General features: G+C 41.2%; 1 protein-coding gene across 1 annotated transcript; it reads left to right on the top strand.

Moving 5' to 3' along the window:
- The first annotated feature begins 4,848 nt into the window (after positions 1–4,848).
- Positions 4,849–18,363, top strand: has2.L (hyaluronan synthase 2 L homeolog). Its single transcript, XM_018268245.2, has 4 exons — positions 4,849–5,331; positions 11,103–11,729; positions 15,118–15,219; positions 16,521–18,363. Exons 2-4 carry the CDS (start codon positions 11,103–11,105, stop codon positions 17,448–17,450), a joined length of 1,659 nt encoding a protein of 552 aa, XP_018123734.1. The 5' UTR covers positions 4,849–5,331; the 3' UTR covers positions 17,451–18,363.
- Positions 18,364–18,747: the final 384 nt, after the last annotated feature.

The following is an 18,747-nucleotide window of genomic DNA, read 5'->3' on the forward strand; positions in this document are numbered from 1 at the left end:
GGAGTGAGGCACAGCTTGAAGTTCTCCAATGGAAATTAGTACAGAAATGTCAACCTTCTCCCCTATCTCACCCTGTATCAACCAATTACTGTACCTGAATACTGAGTATAACCCAATGTAACTGAAAATACAGGTATATGACCTATTATCCAGAATGCTCCGGACCTGGGGCTTTCCAGATAATAGATCTTTCCGTAATATGGAACTTCATATTACTAGAAAATCATATAAACATTAAATAAACCCAACAGGCTGGTTTTGCTTCCAATAAGGATTAATTATATCTTAGTTGGGATCAAGTACAAGGTACAGGTATGGGACCTGTTATCCAGAATGCTCGGGACCTGGGGTCTTCCGGATAATGTATCTTTCCATAATTTGGATCTTCATACCTTAAATCTACTAGAAAATCATGTAAACATTAAAGAAACCCAATAGGCTGGTTTTGCTTCCAATAAGGATTAATTATATCTTAGTTGGGATCAAGTACAAGCTACTGTTTTATTATAACACAGAAAAGGGAAATCGTTTTAAAAAATTTGGATTATTTAGATAAAATGATGTCTATGGGAGATGGCCTTTCCGTAATTCAGAGCTTTCTGAATAACGGTTTTCCGGATAACTGATCCTATACCTGCAATTAAGGTGACATAGCAGTAAATGTGCTTTAACACAGCACCCGGAGCATGTAGGCTCCCTACACCCCTGCTTAACTCAGCCTCTGGATTATTTGGATAAAATGAAGTCTATGGGAGACTGCCATTCTATAATTCGGAGCTTTCTGGATAATGGGTCCTATACATGTGCAATGCAAGCATCCTGGTACAACTGTATATTAAGAGGGAGTGGGGAACAGACCTCTGAGGATTCTGGGTACATAATAATATTCCCCCAGCTCTGAGCAACATGAGACAATACAGAAAAGAACTTAATCATTGACATGTGGAACATTAGAAACGGGAGGGGATTGTGGAAATGTCAAATCTCCGAGCCAGGAGTTACAGAAGAAGAAGAGTCAGTAGATAAAAGGGAAAGTTAAAAAAAAACAGAAGATAAGATGTTGGACTAGAGAGTAGCGGCCGTGCGGTGCTGCAATGATACAGTTAATACAAAATCCTCCAAAAAATAATGGATTTGGACAGTTTTTCATGTAATTAGTGATGTGATTTGTGTCACATGACTCTCTGTCATTTGCCCTGTATGCTTCGCCGAAATTTGCAAAATGCATTGAATTCAATTGGTGTTTTTTTGCATGGCTTTTCCCAAACCTTGCAACTTTTTTTTTTCTTATACATTAGAGTCTTTGGTTGAAGAACCCTTCAGTGACTTATCATTTACATTAGGGGGTAAATTATCCCTTATACTACATAAGTGATACTCAGAGTTCCCTGTATAACTCAGCCTGCAGCCTTGTGCCTTTATATGGTCACAGAACAACCCCTCAGTGACTTCTAATATCCTTATCATTTACAGTAGGGGGGTACATTATCCCTTATACTACATAAGTGATACTCAGAGTTCCCTGTATAACTCAGCCTGCAGCCTTGTGCCTTTATATGGTCACAGAACAACCCCTCAGTGACTTCTAATATCCTTATCATTTACAGTAGGGGGTACATTATCCCTTATAATACATGAGTGATACTCAGAGTTCCCTGTATAACTCAGCCTGCAGCTTTGTGTCTTTATATGGTCACAGAACCCCTCGGTGACTTCTAATATCCTTATCATTTACAGTAGGGGTACATTATCCCTTATAATACATTAGTGATGCTCAGAGTTCCCTGTATAACTCAGCCTGCAGCCTTGTGCCTTTATATGGTCACACAACCCCTCAGTGACTTCTAATATCCTTATCATTTACAGTAGGGGGTACATTATATCTTATAATACATGAGTGATACTCAGAATTCCCTGTATAACTCAACCTTCAGCCTTGTGCCTTTATATGGTCACAGAACAACCCCTCAGTGACTTCTAATATCCTTTTCATTTACAGTAGGGGGTACATTATCCCTTATAATACATGAGTGATACTCAGAGTTCCCTGTATAACTCAGCCTGCAGCCTTGTGTCTTTATATGGTCACAGAACAACCCCTCAGTGACTTCTAATATCCTTATCATTTACAGTTGGGGGTACATTATGCCTTATAATACATGAGTGACATGGATGGACTCCTAACATGTATAATTGGTACCAGGGCCTGTAGGACTATAGTTACTTCTGGAGCCACCACCCCCCATTCCATGAATACAATTCTGGATATAGATAACTGAGATAGACTTCATTAGAAGATATGGGATTAATTAGACAGGAGGTGTTTCATTATCTCGGCAGCACATCCTAATTGGGACGTTGCGACTGCTGCAATCTCCATCAATAATAAACCTCAGGAAACGACTCAGTACAGATGAACAAGGTAAAACCCCTCCCCCCCACTTGATTGACAGGCACAAACGGCAAAGTCTCCCGGATTCGATTTGGTTATTGATACATTATAATTGGGCTGTTACAGAGGTGGCCAATACATTCTGCCCAGGACTAAGAAACCCCATAGGTTGTTTAACCCTTTCTTGGTAGCATAGACATAGATACAACACAGGGATGTACAACTGTATATTACAGGCATGTTTAACACTTGGATAACAAAGAAGCCAAAACCAATTCTCTGTCCCATTGTAACTGTTCTTAAAGCCACACACTCCTAATTTTCAGCCCACAATAATGAGTTAATATTCTGTCTCGTGATAATGAATCTAATAGGGAGCTACCAGTTCCTACCCAGTAACACTTTCTCCATGGGATTATCTCTAATCTAACAGTGATGGGGCAGTTTCCTTTATGGTAACGCTGTAACACCTCTCCCACTTACTACACAAAGGAATAAAAAATCAGTCTTTCTGTTATCGCCATGAACTGCTGGTTCCCACCGTTGCCAATCACGGATAGCCCAGGAAGGAAACAGGGTTTTTTTTAGGGGAGTTGATGTTTACACGGCTGTTCCTTTAAGAGAGCTGCTTTCTAGCAAATGAAAAGAGAATGTGATTTTCCCCATTCCCTGGAAGGAGCCCTGTGTGTGTTTATTTATCTTTAGGGGGAGGCAGTCGTGTACCTTAGTGTCTCTACCGCACAAGACCCAAGGGCAGCCACTCACACACCATATCTGACACAAGCGCACACAGACCCAATTACACACACACACTCACATACAGAGGGACACACACAGATACCCCACACACACAGACACACAAAGTGATATTCACAAACACAGGTATAGAAGCACATACAGATGTTCACACAAACACACATGCATACAGAAAGAGACACAAAAATACACACACAGATCCTCCACATCCCCTCATACCTACAGAGAGACAGACACACACAGACATAGACACAGACAAATACACATATACAATTACTGACACAAATAACAGACACAAACAGACACACACATAGACAGGAACACACACATATACAAATTAAGACATTTGGAAGCTCTAACAGTGATTAGAACCACAGTATGACGGATTAGTGTTCAGAAGTACAATATAGAGTACGAGATAGAGTATAATATACAGTACAATTTACAGTACAACATACAGTACAACATACAGTACAACATACAGTACAAGAAACAAGACACAGTACAACATACAGTACAACACACAGTACAAGACACAATACAACATACAGTACAACACACAGTACAAGACACAATACAACATACAGTACAACACACAGTACAAGATACAGTAGAACATACAGTACACAATACAGTACAACATACAGTAGAATATACAGTACAAGATACAGTACAATACAATATACAAGATACAGTAGTGAACATGACTTTCCTGTACATGTTACTGTAACTGTGACCCTGCTGCAATTTTCTATTTCATTGCATTGTTACATTTTGAATGAACAATAAAATGTTGCCCCCCCCCACTAGAACAGACCCTCTCAGCAACTGCAACCTAAACCTACTGTAATTACTCCTCCAGCAGTCGCTGCGTCTTCTCCCCTCCTTCAGCATCGCATCTCTCCGCGCCGCGCCAGCGCCACTCAGTGGCCAGAAGTGGAAGCGCAGGGAGATTGTCATTTGGTCCATCTCTTCTGAATGACATTTACACCGTGAAATCAGTGCGCTCAGGAGAGGAGTTAATCAGTTAAAGTCTCATATTAGAAACTCTGCCGTTGTCCTGTGTGTGTGTGTGGGGGGGGTGAATTCTTGGAAATAAGTTTTTTTCCCCCTACCCACTTCCTACATGGAATATAAATCCCTACACATCCAGGTTGTACATTGAAGCCTGATTAACCCCTTCCTGCTGCAGAGCTGCACATATTATTATTATTATTATTATTATTATTAGTATTATTATCCCTGTTATTAATCTCACATTTCCTGCTCATCAATTTGGCTGAAGCAGCACTGACATAGAACAATGAATCATGATTATTATTATTATTACTCTAAGATTAAGGATAAGGCAGAATAAAGGCATTTTAACTCTTTGAGTGACAGATCCCAGCTTCCCATAGAATTAAAGTAACACACCTCTGACCCTGAAGTCTGGCTGCTGAGCTTGCAATCCACAGCCCAGGGCTGGTGGGGGGGTGAATAGAACAGCCAGTGGTCTCCCATGTCTCCCCCCATCAGGTGATGAGACCCCTATGTGTATTGAGTGCTGTACAAATGGTTGCAATTATGTTAATTGAATTGGGTTGCCTAAAAAAAAAGGGAGTCTTATCCCAGCCAAGTTTGAATGGAGAGGGTTTTCTTCAGGAGTCCCCTCCTCCTTTTGCCCCCCACTCCCTCCTCCCTATTAAAGAGAACACCAAGAGCCTTTTGCGCTGCTTTAAAGACCCCCTTAACCAGAAGAAAGAGAGGAGGACTAAGAAGAGTCAAAAAGGGGCGTCTGGAAGGGATAACACTCTGGCACTGTTTGCTCTGAAGGGAGGACTGGAAGCCCCACTCACTGCTTCATCAGCTTCACATGTTGCACATCTGGATCGCCCGCTGCTCTGCGACTCTCCGCGACTTTCTCAGCGCAACGGCCACTCGCAAAGAACCAGCTGATTCCCAAAGTGCTTTATTTTATACCTAGTCTAGATAGGACTTTTTTTATATTATATATATAAATATATATTTTTTTTTTTTAAATTGGAAGGAAAACGTGGAAGTTCTTGTTCCCCACTATATACAGAATTTATAGACCATTATTTTATTATTTTTTTTATTTAATTGATCCTGTTGACTGACCAAAGCTCCTCTGACAATACCTCAGTGTTGGGACCACACAGCAGCCTTAGGAGATAACCAAGGTAAGGGCAAGTCTGCCTATAATTTAATGCACTAAACTGCGTATTTACTATATATATGTGTGTATACAAGGTACATAGTATTTTATGCTATTATATTAATGATATAACGTATATAGGATATTATTATTTCATATACTAGAGAGGGAGGCAGGTTTTAGTTCCTTATGAATAAGCAGTGGTATATGAATGGTATTAACGGTATTTTTCAGTAGTTATGGCTAGAAATTATAATCTGTGTCAATTGTCGGGTGCAATCGCTATGGCAGCACAAGAATAGGCAAGATAGAGAGAGAAAAGGGAAACTTATCCATTCATTGGTCTGGAGGATGGATCCGTTAGAATTGGCAGACCCGGTGGCTGCAGTTACATGGGGCAGGGGGTGTGACTGCTGCAGAATGGAAGTACGTGCCAGGGACGTGTCTAGGTATGGGGGGTGTCAAACTCACGCTTAGAGAACATGACAAAAGGCTTTATAATGAGGTGTTACCCCTAACACTTGCATTGACATTGAAATGCCTGGGTGGGCTGTGCTTAGACACCCACTGGTGGGAGGGAACCATGTACCTTAGCAGGGGGTACAGTGATTTCTGTAGCTTTGGGGCATAGTAGACTAAGTGGATTTAAACTACTTGTATCCTAGTGTTGGGGGGATTCTGAAGGTTGGGGGGGCACTTAAATCTCTTTAGGTCCCATTCCCTGGCACAGAATCCCAACGAGAGCCAATAAGCAGTAGAAGGAATAAAAGTAGTTAAAATGTGAAACGTGGCATGAGATGTGCCCAGTTCGGTGAATGAGCAGGAATACAAGCCGTGCTCTATGATCATAACATTCTCTTACTGGGGGGACACAGGGCTTGGGGGCAGATAATGTGGATTTAGCAGCACATCTTGTCCCCATCTTGCTTGGGACATTATCCATAATGGTAGTGGTGGGAATATAGGAGGCTGGTTAGAATATTTAAATAATGCTGGGATGTCAGCATAGATCAGTTCTGGGAGAGCAAAGACTGATGGGTATTGTAGTTTAACAGCAGCTGGATGGCTATACAGTTGAATCTATAGCATTGTATCCATCAATATGATCATTAGAGAGAAAGATCTTCTATTTTATCCCCCTGAAAGTGGCAAGCAGCGAGCCTCACTCTGTTCCCTGAATATTGGAGTCTGGAGTGAGCTGGATAGTTAATCATGAGGCTCAGCCTGCACAGAGGAACCAGTGTGGGGATCTTGGCTCCACTCCTATTACTGCAAGCTGGAGCCGTCATGAAGCTGTCTCTTGTACTACCAAGCCCACGTGATGCGTTTGGGGGAATACCTTTGACGTAGTTGAAGGTGTAGACCTCCCCGTGTGACGCCATAAGCCGCCCGCCTGTGATTGGTCGCTTGCTTTAGGCTGGGGGTTCCCTACAGTTGGAGGTTGCATGGGAGATAGGGGACGAGGCATGTGGTGTTGACAGTTGCAGAGATAATGTGGCCCTTCATCTGGGGGGTGCCAGTATTTTCAGAAAGGACTGCTATCTCTCAAAGCCATGGGAGGAACAGATTTTTTTCCATGGGATCTTTCCATTGCATTTTCCTAGGCTCTGAATTCCTTACCTACGCCTATTGCCTTATCTGCACGGGGCTATGAATAGAAAGTGGCAGAAACACGATGTTACCTTGTATAGTCTTCGCTGCAGGGCGCCGGGGAAACACTGCTATTTTGTGTTATATGTAGAATGCTGGGCTGATTCTGCAGCCTGTTCACTGAATTCAGTGCAGGTTTAAGGACATTTTTACATTTAAGTTCTCTTTAAATGATTTAATTAGCACAGGAATAACCCCCTTGTACCCCAAACTTCTTAGTTTGTGAATGAGCCCTACAGTTACATAGTTAGTTACATATTTACATAGCTACAAAGTTCATCAAGTTCAACCCCTCCGAATGAAAACCCAGCATCCATACACACACCCCTTCATTCCTTCACATAAATTATATATACCCATACCTATACTAACTATAGAATTTAATATCACAATAGCCTTTTATATTATGTCTGTCCAAGAAAACATCCAATCAGTCTTCGGTGGCTTTTCGGAAATAGCCATGTTTCAATAAGCAGTCAACTCTCCTGACACCATGAATATGAAAACCCCCTTTTAACACAAACTTAAAGCAATTGTGTGTGTGGTCATTTTCCTAGAAGTGAGGAGTCGGGTTGCAACAAATTTTGCCTTATTTCAGCCCATTTCTCTAGAGAGCTTACTCATGGGAGGATTGGGTTTCAAAGCTTTCACTTGTCCTTTCCTTCCCTCTTGTCTAAAACCCTAAATATGGATGTTGTGGGTGGGAAGAATAAAAGGGTTGAATGGCAAAGTGTCCCTTTAAAAGCCATTCTGTCAAAATACCGAACACCCAATGACAATAAACAAGACGGCATTATCTAGCTGTGCTAATGTAAATAGCTGGTGACTCTTACAAACATTGAGTCAACTCATAGGAAGAGTATCAGGCAAGTGTTTAAGGAATAATATTTAGGTTGTGGTTGCGTATGGGAGGCCATTAGAACACAGAGCTTGGGGTGCCACCGGCCCGGCACCCTGGGCTCCATCAGAGAACGTTTTTACTGGTCAAAGGATCTTGGTAGCGCTCAACAGATTTATTAATGTCAAAGGAAAGCTTCTGCCTTTGCCTTCATTCTGCGTGCCCAATCCACAGGGCAACCTAAAACTCTACCTAGAGGTGGCCAGAGGTGTCAAATAAGATCTTCAGCTCCTCAGCATCTTCAGATAGCGGGAGGGTCTCAGTTTGATGGAGGTTTTCCAGGACATCCAAGCTCCTGCATTAGGCATATGGTCATGTCAGTCTTTTATTGCAGTTAATTCTGGGAGAAGATCAACACAGTGTTGCCATCTTACCCCATGGGCACCTCCTTCCCCTACTGTACTGCTATCTATCCACTGATGCTACTGACCTGACCTTTGACAGAGCCTGGGGCAGATACCCTTATCACTCCCTCTAAAAACAGTTCTGGACATTGCTCATTTCCCATAGGGTTTCCCAACTGTCAGTTGGCTGGCGCATGCTGGAGGAGCACATATATATTGGCAGCAGAATGCTGTAGGTGGCAAAGTTGGAACAGTTCTTGTAACCCATAGCAATGTGGAAATTACTAATCACCTGTTTAAAAATAAGCATCTGATTGGTGTGTGTTATGAGACTTGGAGAAATGTTTGGCCCTTATATTACAGGAATATAGAAACATTGAGAGATTCAGATGAGAACATGTGCCAGCCTCAGCCGTCTAGGATTGCTGGGAACTGCCCTTTTAAAGCCATCTGGACTTGCAAATCCCTCAAATGTAATGTTCGTATACAAGACACACACAAGCGCCAAAGAGAAGCAGCATCTGGGCTGGACAGTTCCCTGGAGAAGCTGCATCTCCCAACACTTCACTCAGGGTTCCTTATATTTAGGCTGGTGGCATTCATAAAATTTAAAACCTTCTGAGGGACATAGTTGGGGACCCAGTGTCCTTGTCACTGTCCCATAACTCCAGTATACTAGTGACATAAAGACTTCAAAGGAATAGCCTGGCCCTTTACATTTGATGGTCTGGGAATGCTGGTGATTGTAGTTCCGAACAGCTGGAGGACCACGAGTTTGAACAGCCCTGATGTTTAATAATTACAGGCTTGGGCTCAAACATGACAAACTTGTCTTGTAACCCATGGCAACCAGCCAGCTGTTTGTTAATTGCTCTTGATCAGTAAGTGCCAGTTGCTGATTGGCTGCCAGGGCATAAGAATCTTTGTGATGTCTTTGCATAGACCTCTTAATATAATTAGGATAATTACTGACTTGTTAATGTGAAAACAAGACCACAGTTTAAAAGATTGTTAGCCCTGTTGCTCATCTGAGCAATTCGGCTAGTTGGCTCCAGTTTAGATTAGAAAAGCTGCTAAGGCTAATGGCGGGTACTGGGAACTGTAGTGAAAACACAGCAATGGGGAGTAGCTGAACCCCTTGATATATGGGTTTCTCTATTACTTGGCAGCTCTTGACTCCAGCCTTTGGTTTGAAATCAAAACTGTGTTTCATAATTAGACCATAGAAAGTCAGGGATAATTACATTATATTAGCATGTGACATTCCAGGCTCTTTGATAAATTGCCCCGGTGTGTAATGACACTTCCAGAGTTCTCCGTACAGCAGCCCCCACAGCTAAGTATTCGGCAGCCAAGACTTTGATAATATATTGGGTCCTTTGTGGGCCAGAGGCTCGAAGAATCCAACAGTTTATACCTTGCAATTTGTGCTAAAAGGTATTTCTGTCCCATTCTAAGAGGGCGTAGTCAGCGAGTACGACAAATAGGGTCTACTTGAGTTAAATTTGAAACATTCCTTTCCCACAATGAGGCCTTTAAATATTTTGTTTATATACGGCCGAGAGGGGCACACTCACCTTGCGGCTCTAACCTACAGGAAACTTCAACTGTTGATGTTATAGTTGTGCCGTGTAAACAAGGAGGTGATGGGAGACTAAAGTATTGATATAACCAAGGTGGGATTTAGAGATATGGAGGACCTCCCCAGATTGAGGGCCGAATTGGAAGAGGAATAAAATTATATAAAATACCCATCCATTATTAAGAAATATTATCTGTTGGATGATGCTATGGGAGCCAGTAAGTCCCCGCTCTGCCCTTCCCTATGAGCAGCCCTGGATATAACAGATTATTAGTGACGTTTAATAACTCCCCTCCCAAACTGAAATATTCTTCCTAGAAGCAAATGGTTTCAGCATCTGGTAAAATGTTTTCTCAAGGCTAATCTAGCAGTCAGGATTGTAGCATTTAGGCAGAACACGGTAGGCTGTGTTTTCTGCATGTTCCCCCTTCGGCATGAAAAGGAACATTTACAGCTTCATGATGTAAGAGGGTGGGGCTCCGAAATCAGCTGCAGCCGGCCAGCATATGATGTGATGCTCACAATCAAAACACGCTTAGCTGGCAGATAAATAGAAACAAACCCCAACATGTTTATCCAATGGTTCCCCTATTCAGAGAGGTACACAAAGGGCATTTGCTCTTGATTCCTTGGATGTGGGGTACAAGTAGACAACTATTAAATAACTTCGGCTCACAGTGTGTCCTGGGAGTTGCTAAGTTCCTAAGACCTGTTTTGAGAGATATGAAATTTATTAGCCTTTGTTTGAAGTAGGATATAGTTGCAGGGCTGCATATTGGGGTGTCCATGCCACACCTTTTATATAGGGTACCTGAAAGTGGAGGTATATTTTCTATTCTCTGTATTCTCCCTGCTACCCAGACTCATCCATCTAACTATATTCATATTTGTGCTTTATGGTCATTCCCATGGACATTTTTAGTTTCGCTCAAGTGGCTTAACATTCTTAGAAGATACAGTCACACCTTGAGAATGCCCTATATTGTAGTACTATACTAAGAAGTCTACAGCTTATACTTTTTATCCACCTGGAAACATCTAGCAGCCTCTGAGAATATCAAGCATGGGATACATCTAGACTTTGGCCTCCAACCATTCTTGGTAAAGGAGCCCCATCATCTACATGTTTATGGCATAGGAGCCCCATCTAGGAGAGCACCATGAATGTGACCATGGCTGAAATATTTGTAGTGCAAGATACATGGAAACGTCTTTCTAAGGGTGGCCAAACTTTGGGGTGATTAACTGAAATTTCCTAATATTGGTACATCTGTGCGTTTAGGTCATTGATAACCCACCTCTATGTTTTTTTTCTTTTGCAGATGCACTGTGAACGGTTTATATGCATCCTGAGAATAATTGGGACAACTCTCTTTGGAGTCTCCTTGTTACTTGGAATCTCAGCTGCTTATATCGTTGGTTACCAATTTATCCAAACAGACAACTATTATTTCTCCTTTGGACTCTATGGGGCGATTTTAGCACTCCACCTTATTATCCAAAGCCTTTTTGCCTTTCTGGAACACCGAAAAATGAAAAGATCTCTAGAAACCCCCATTAAGCTGAATAAGTCAGTTGCCCTATGTATTGCTGCATATCAAGAGGATCCAGTCTACTTACGGAAATGTTTACTTTCGGTCAAACGCTTGACGTACCCAGGAATGAAAATCATCATGGTGATCGATGGAAACGCAGACGACGATCTCTATATGATGGATATCTTTCGTGAGATTATGGGGAATGACAGCTGTGCCACTTACGTATGGAAAAATAATTTCCACATGAAAGGCCCCAACGAGACGGACGAAACGCACAGAGAGAGCATGCAGCATGTAACGCAGATGGTTCTCTCCAATAGAAACGTGTGCATCATGCAGAAGTGGAATGGGAAGAGAGAAGTCATGTATACAGCGTTCAAGGCACTGGGGAGAAGCGTGGATTATGTGCAGGTAGGTAACAGGGTGCCGTACGCTTGCCAGTGCAATCAAGACCCAAAATAAAGGGGCTTTTGTACAGTCAGGGGAGAATGTTTTCAAGATATGCAAGTATGTTTCAAACACAACCCACCATTCAGTCTTTTAAAACTTAACGTGCTATTTGGAAGTAGGTTTTTTTGCATAGAAGACAAAAGAACAAACTTGGGGGGAAAAAGAGTTAAGGGGAAGTGGATAACGTCATTCTGGAGAGCTGACAGCAGTCGCCTCCTTCTCTGGCCTGTGTTTAACAAGCCTTGAGAAACTTCATCCAGACCTGAAAATCTCTCTAGTTCACAGTTTAAAAAGATTCTTCAAAACAGAACATTTCGCCCCAAGAATGGTTCAAAACCTAGTCCCATTAAAGTGTGAATACTTTTTTGAGTTACCGCTGTCACTTACACTTTTGAACCCCTGATGTTTGCTGAATGCCCAGAAACGATGGGTTTTGGCAGTTTGTTTTGAAAACTTGCCTTGGCAATAGGCTGCGACTGCTCCGTCGTCATAGTCCCACCACCAGGAGACGTTCTAGCTGCAGCCTGAACCTCCCTCGCCTTTGAAATGTAACGGTTCTAGTGGACCCTGGAGGCACAATAAGGGTTTTCAAAGTTGGCTTTGATGCAACACTGTAAACCTTGTCTTGTTGGACAGAAAAACTATTGTCTATGCAAAGGCACTTGCCTTAAAACCAGGTGATACAGGGAGGGTTATGTATCAAGGCATAGTCTAATAAATAGACAGTCTGAGGCTTTTTACACATCATAAATCCAATTTCACTATAAGGAATGACAGCTTTAGAACTAGACAGCTTTAGAACTTTGCCTTGCCTTAGCACCACTTGATATATTTTATTGTCCTACCAGTGAAACCCTTCTCTAATTTATTTGTTTTTTCAACTTAAAATTGTCTGAATGACAACAGTGACAGCAACATCTTCTGTTGTAGCTTTTGCGCTTTCATACGGAACCCATTTACTGTTGGGGATCTGTTTTTACTGCACCGACCAGTAAAGGTGTCTCTTGTTGTCAGATCTTTGGGAAAAAAAGATGAAACATTTCTTTATTTAAGGAACGCTTCCTGAAAAGCATCTGGCATCCACACTTTCCTTACACTTCTCGTGCTCTGTACTTAAAGGCTTGCAGAGCTTTTAATGTTAGTTTAGGTCAATTCCCAGAGAAGCTAGAGGGAGGGTTTGCAGACACGTTGAAGGAAAAAATTGAACATTTGTTGCTTAATGAATAAAAGGGTTGGGTATTGAGCAGGGCTGTCCAGGACTAAACAGACTCCAGGTGTTCCAACCTATCACTCTACAATTGTAACTGATGGCTACAGGTTGGGTGCAATGTATGGGTCTACCTTCAACTGCTGTTGCTCTCTGCCCTTTCCACCAAAGAAACCCTTTATTGAGAACATCTAACAGTACTGAGAACCACAGACATACCCGTAGATAACCTCTTTGAGTCTCATCTGGCCCCTAAATAATTTACACTTCAAACCTTTGACTGACTAGTCAGACTAGTCTTCAAATCCAAATCCACCAGGAATGAGTCGAGGCAGGGTCTTCTCACCTCAACACATTGAGGACATCTGGTGAGAGCTGTTTCTGCAGTTGACGTTACATATCCGAATTTTCTAATCCCTCGACGGTCTAGTGGCACTGGTCCAGGAAAACTAGCTTCACGTTTTCAGAACAGGTTTTATTTTTATGATACTTTTTATTTTACTTTCTCTTCCCCTGCTTAGCAATTTACAGCTGATCTGGAGACCATGAAAAAAAACTGTTCTGTGTGATAGGAATGGAAGCGGAATTTGGGCATGATTTACTAATATAGCGTGTGCAAGCAATCAGATCTTCGGTTTAATTTCCTAAATTGAAGTAGACTGATCGAACATGTTCAGCGGCTGCTCTTGGCTACCCCACTGGTGCAATTTAGACAATCAGATATCAGATATGTTGTAAATTGCAAAAGCAAGAGCATAGCCAGAATCTCATGGTGTAGAGTTTCTGCATCAGACCACATGTTAAGACAGTGGTGCTCCACAAATACCCAAATGTGTGTACACATAATGTTCTAGCTGGGACTTTAGTGTACATACGTGGGCACCTGGCCTACTAAAGAATAGGAATGAACGCTATTTATATCCCATGAGGTTGTTTTAATCCTATTTTCTCTAATCATCACCTACCCTTCCATATCTTTCATTCCCTGCATTATAGAACTTAAGTTGTAAAAGGTTCCATTATTTGTACTCATGAGGGTTAACTGAGGTCCCATTGCCCTGGACACTCTGTATGAGAGCCTATATATGTTTTGTATGAACTGGTGGACAAATGGACACATTGAAGATAGATTTTTAAATGTCTAATGCAGAGTCCAGTGGCAGTTTTCCTGCCCATCTATTTTATCTAATTTGTCATGGATATAGAATCTCAGGGGCCGTTTTTCTTCCTACCTGCTGTGAAGCCCCAGACATCATCTGACCTCTGTATTCTCAGGATTAGGACACATTAGCTAATCAAGCTAATCAAGCTGAACCTACACTTCTGATCAGAATCACATGTTTTTTGGTTTAAGGAGAACATTATTTGCAAAAATCATTTTTATTAGAAAGCGATCTCCCATTGTCCCCTTAGTAGTATGGCTTGTGGTATAATGGGCTGTGTGCTATCATATGCTTAATGCCTTGTTGATAGTTTTCATGAGTACATATGAACACCCTTTATCCTCTCAACAAGGACAATACCTTCTCTGACTATAGGAAGGCCATCCTGTTGATACATATCATCATTGCATATGTTGCATCTGAATCTTCTGTACTGTTTGGTCCATCAGATTTGGACAGGTAAAATGGGACTATTCCTCAAAATGTCTAGGGCACTGAAGTATCTTGAATGTCTACATTTACAGCAGGCTAGCTGAGGACAATAGGTATTGTAGTTGTTGAAAACCCATTGAACGTGCCTTGTTGAAAACCCATTGAACGTGCCTGCTTTACATTGTGATCAAAATGTAGTGCAAGAATCTGAAACCTTTTCCATCATTGCTAAATTATATCCTTGAGAAATATCCAACAGTCAGTCCGGGACCTTCATGGTGTACATCCCTCATCCACCCTCTTCTCTTCAAAATAAGGGTGTAATCCTTGGCGCAGTTCATTACACTACAGCTGCAGATGTTTAAGCTCATTCAGTTCTTATATTCATATGTCTCAATGATCCTCATTCAAAGAAAAATCTATTTTTTACAAATGACACATGTGGCGCCTGATTAATATATGATGGGAGGGTCGCTTTGTATATGTTCATTTCAGAGGAGACGTTGGAATCGTTTGCTCATTACTGTTATGTTCTTCATTTCTCTAGGTATGCGATTCTGACACAGTACTTGATCCGGCGTCATCAGTGGAGATGGTCAAAGTTCTGGAGGAAGACATTATGGTTGGAGGAGTGGGTGGAGATGTGCAGGTAAATGGATGCTGCTTTTACCATGGCTTTCTCGATAATGACTTGCTTGGAACTCAAGGGGTAGTAAAAACACAACAAAGAATCAACACCTTAGGGACTGGGACAGATTAGCTTCTGGTATAATCGGGAAATGTCCTGAATAATAAAAAGCTAAACAAAAAAAGCTACTCATTTATCACTGTTGTGTATAGTGTAGAGAAGCAGTATGACAATTGGCTACTACTCTTAAAATTATTTAAAGCGTTGGCCTGTAATCCCTTGATCAGTAATCCCCAGACAGTGGCTCACGAGCAACATGTTGCCCACCAACCGCTTGGATGTTGCTCCCAGTGGCCTCAAAGCAGGTGCTTATTTCTGAATTCCTGGTTTGGAGGAAAGTGTTGGTTGCATAAAAACTATATGTTTGACCATTCCATGTAGGTCTACCAAATAGCCAATCATATCCTTAATTTGGCATCCCCAGGAACTTTTTACATGCTTGTGTTGCTCCCCCACTCTTTTTGCATTTGAATGTGGCTCCGTACCCCTGCCCTTATTGTTTTAAGCTCTATTTGAGGTTGAAAAATCAAGTTCATATAGTTCAGAGGAAGGTGAGAGTTTACCACTAATTGCCTTTAAATGTATGATGGTAGACTATGGCATAACCATAGCCAAAACCCTTGTTCCCAAAAATGTTCTTTTAAGGCTTATGTTACTGCAAGTGCTATAGATGAATGTTCTTAGGGTAATGCTTGGCATAGCACATCATAGAGCCTCTAAGAGGGCATATTAAATGAGCCATAGAGAGAAACAGAGATACAAAATGTAGCTGTTAGCCCTGTGAGGTTGATGTGCTTTCCTCTGCATCCCACTGGTCCTGCTCTTTCTATCTCTTTGAAAGTAAAACCTCCTTGTAGTCACTTGCATGACTTGATGCAGCTTGAAAGCTGATTTATGATGGCCTAGATCATTGCCATTAAGTGCAGTGTTGGACAAGCAGTTGTGCTCTCCCAATTACTATAAAATGTAACTGTGGGAGGGGAAGCACTTCTCATCTTTTCTTTTGATGTTCATTTCACTGCCTCATTGTTCCTCATACATATCATTTTCTGTTTTGATGTCCTTTTTATGTAAAGAAGGGGTTTCCCTATTCTACTTCATCCAAGGAATCATTATTAGATACTTGCTGAGTCTATAATGGAGAGAAGGGCAATATAATTAAATTCTGAATGAAATAGTTGCAACCAAGAAACAACAATGTAGGAAATTGTTTTCCATTCAATGTAATTAATTCCTTTTCCTCCCTTATTTTTTTATGGCAGATTTTAAACAAGTACGACTCGTGGATTTCTTTCCTGAGTAGCGTTAGATACTGGATGGCGTTTAACATTGAGCGAGCATGCCAGTCTTACTTTGGCTGTGTGCAATGCATTAGTGGACCATTGGGGATGTACCGCAACTCCCTTCTCCATGAATTCATTGAAGACTGGTACAATCAAGAATTTTTGGGCTCCCAGTGCAGTTTTGGGGATGATCGTCATCTAACCAATCGAGTCTTGAGTCTGGGCTATGCAACCAAATACACGGCCAGATCCAAATGCCTTACTGAAACACCCACCGAGTACCTACGGTGGCTCAACCAGCAAACGCGATGGAGCAAGTCCTACTTCAGAGAATGGCTGTACAATTCAATGTGGTTTTATAAACATCACTTATGGATGACCTACGAAGCTGTGATTACTGGATTCTTTCCTTTCTTCCTCATCGCCACTGTCATCCAGCTCTTCTATCGTGGAAGGATCTGGAACATCCTCCTGTTCTTGCTGACAGTGCAACTTGTAGGCCTTATCAAGTCTTCCTTTGCAAGTGCTCTCCGAGGGAACATAGTCATGGTCTTCATGTCCCTCTACTCAGTGTTATACATGTCCAGTTTACTACCTGCCAAAATGTTTGCCATTGCCACCATCAACAAGGCAGGTTGGGGCACATCAGGAAGGAAGACAATAGTTGTGAATTTTATAGGACTGATTCCTATAACCGTTTGGTTTACAATTCTCCTTGGGGGCGTCTGCTACACTATTTGGAGGGAAACAAAAAAGCCATTTTCAGAATCTGAAAAGATAGTTCTCGTCGTCGGTGCAATACTTTACGCATGCTACTGGGTCATGCTTTTGACTATGTATGTTTCTCTCGTCATGAAATGTGGCAGGCGGAGAAAGGAACCACAACATGACTTGGTGCTTGATGTATGATGATACAGATGTGCCTGAAAAGTGCAAACATTATTTTTTTTCTTAAATGTCAAAAGCCTTAAAAGCCTTCCGCTTTAGGAAATCGAAGTATTACCGACATGAATTCATGTCACGATGGGAAATGCAACACTGCTGCTGCAACTTGAACAAACTCTACGTGTGGACTCATTTTCAATCAGCCGAAAGCCAAAGTAGTTGAATTTGAGTTGTTGTTAGTGAGAACACAGATTAAACCTGTTGGACACCGGAGAGAGATAATGCAATTTGTTAGAGACCTATCTCTGGTGCACAACGGGTTTACGTTGGCCGTCCACGAGAAAGGTGGGCGGCCATGTTGTTTATGCACTTTTTTCTGTTGTGCATATGCCTGACAGTGTTACGTTCTATATACCTCACTGGTCATGCTTATGTCTGGGTGGTCATGTTAGAGAGAGGAGCAGGAAGAGTTCTTATGGATCCTTACTCACTAAAGGATCTTGTTGAATGTTTCCTTTCTCTGGCGACGTTCCAAATGAATGGACCTTGTGGCTCTAGCAATACCTTACAACATAATTTATAAACTTTATTTTTTAAAGTTCCTTTTTTTTATTTTAGGGACGGCCTTATGTTTTAGGCTGTCAGGCGAACTTCCATGTGTCCTCTAAAAATATGTACATTGGTTTAGCTGTATTTTTATATGATTGTATTAATTATGTTTTTTATTTCTATGCTAATGTTTAAATTTTTTTTACATATTTTATATTGTACCTATCTGCTAATAATTTGGTACTTTATTCTTTTTAAACTGTGTTTTTTTGTTTTATTTTATTTTTTAAACCGATACTTGTTATTTTAAAACTGGCCAAAATGTGAAAATTTATAATGGTTCATATTGTCCAAAAAAGAAAAGAATAAAATAATTATTTCTACTTTACTAATGAACGCATGGTGGTTTATTCCAGAAAGTGGATGGCGTTGGGCAGTTGTGCTTTATTAAACATATTTTATTAGGTACATTCAAATATATCAACAAAAACAGGTATTGGGGATTTCATGTTTTAATTTCAAAAAGTCAATATTTTGTTTGGCTATAGGGGATGCTTTTTACTTGTCCTAAAAAAAATGAAGGACTAGGGTAGAGATTTTTTGTGTACAAAAGTATTCAGTTGTTCAGCTGTTTTAGAGGACAAAAAGCACTTTTGGAGTGTAGAGAGCCTTGAGCTTTGTGTAGTGTTACCGGAGAAGGTCACTTATTGTAATTGGTGTATCAATGTCTCCTCTTGAGACTTTCTGGGGGTATTCATAATTGACACTGTAA

Source organism: Xenopus laevis, chromosome 6L (assembly GCF_017654675.1).
Source record: "Xenopus laevis strain J_2021 chromosome 6L, Xenopus_laevis_v10.1, whole genome shotgun sequence".
Taxonomy (NCBI): Eukaryota; Metazoa; Chordata; class Amphibia; order Anura; family Pipidae; genus Xenopus; species Xenopus laevis.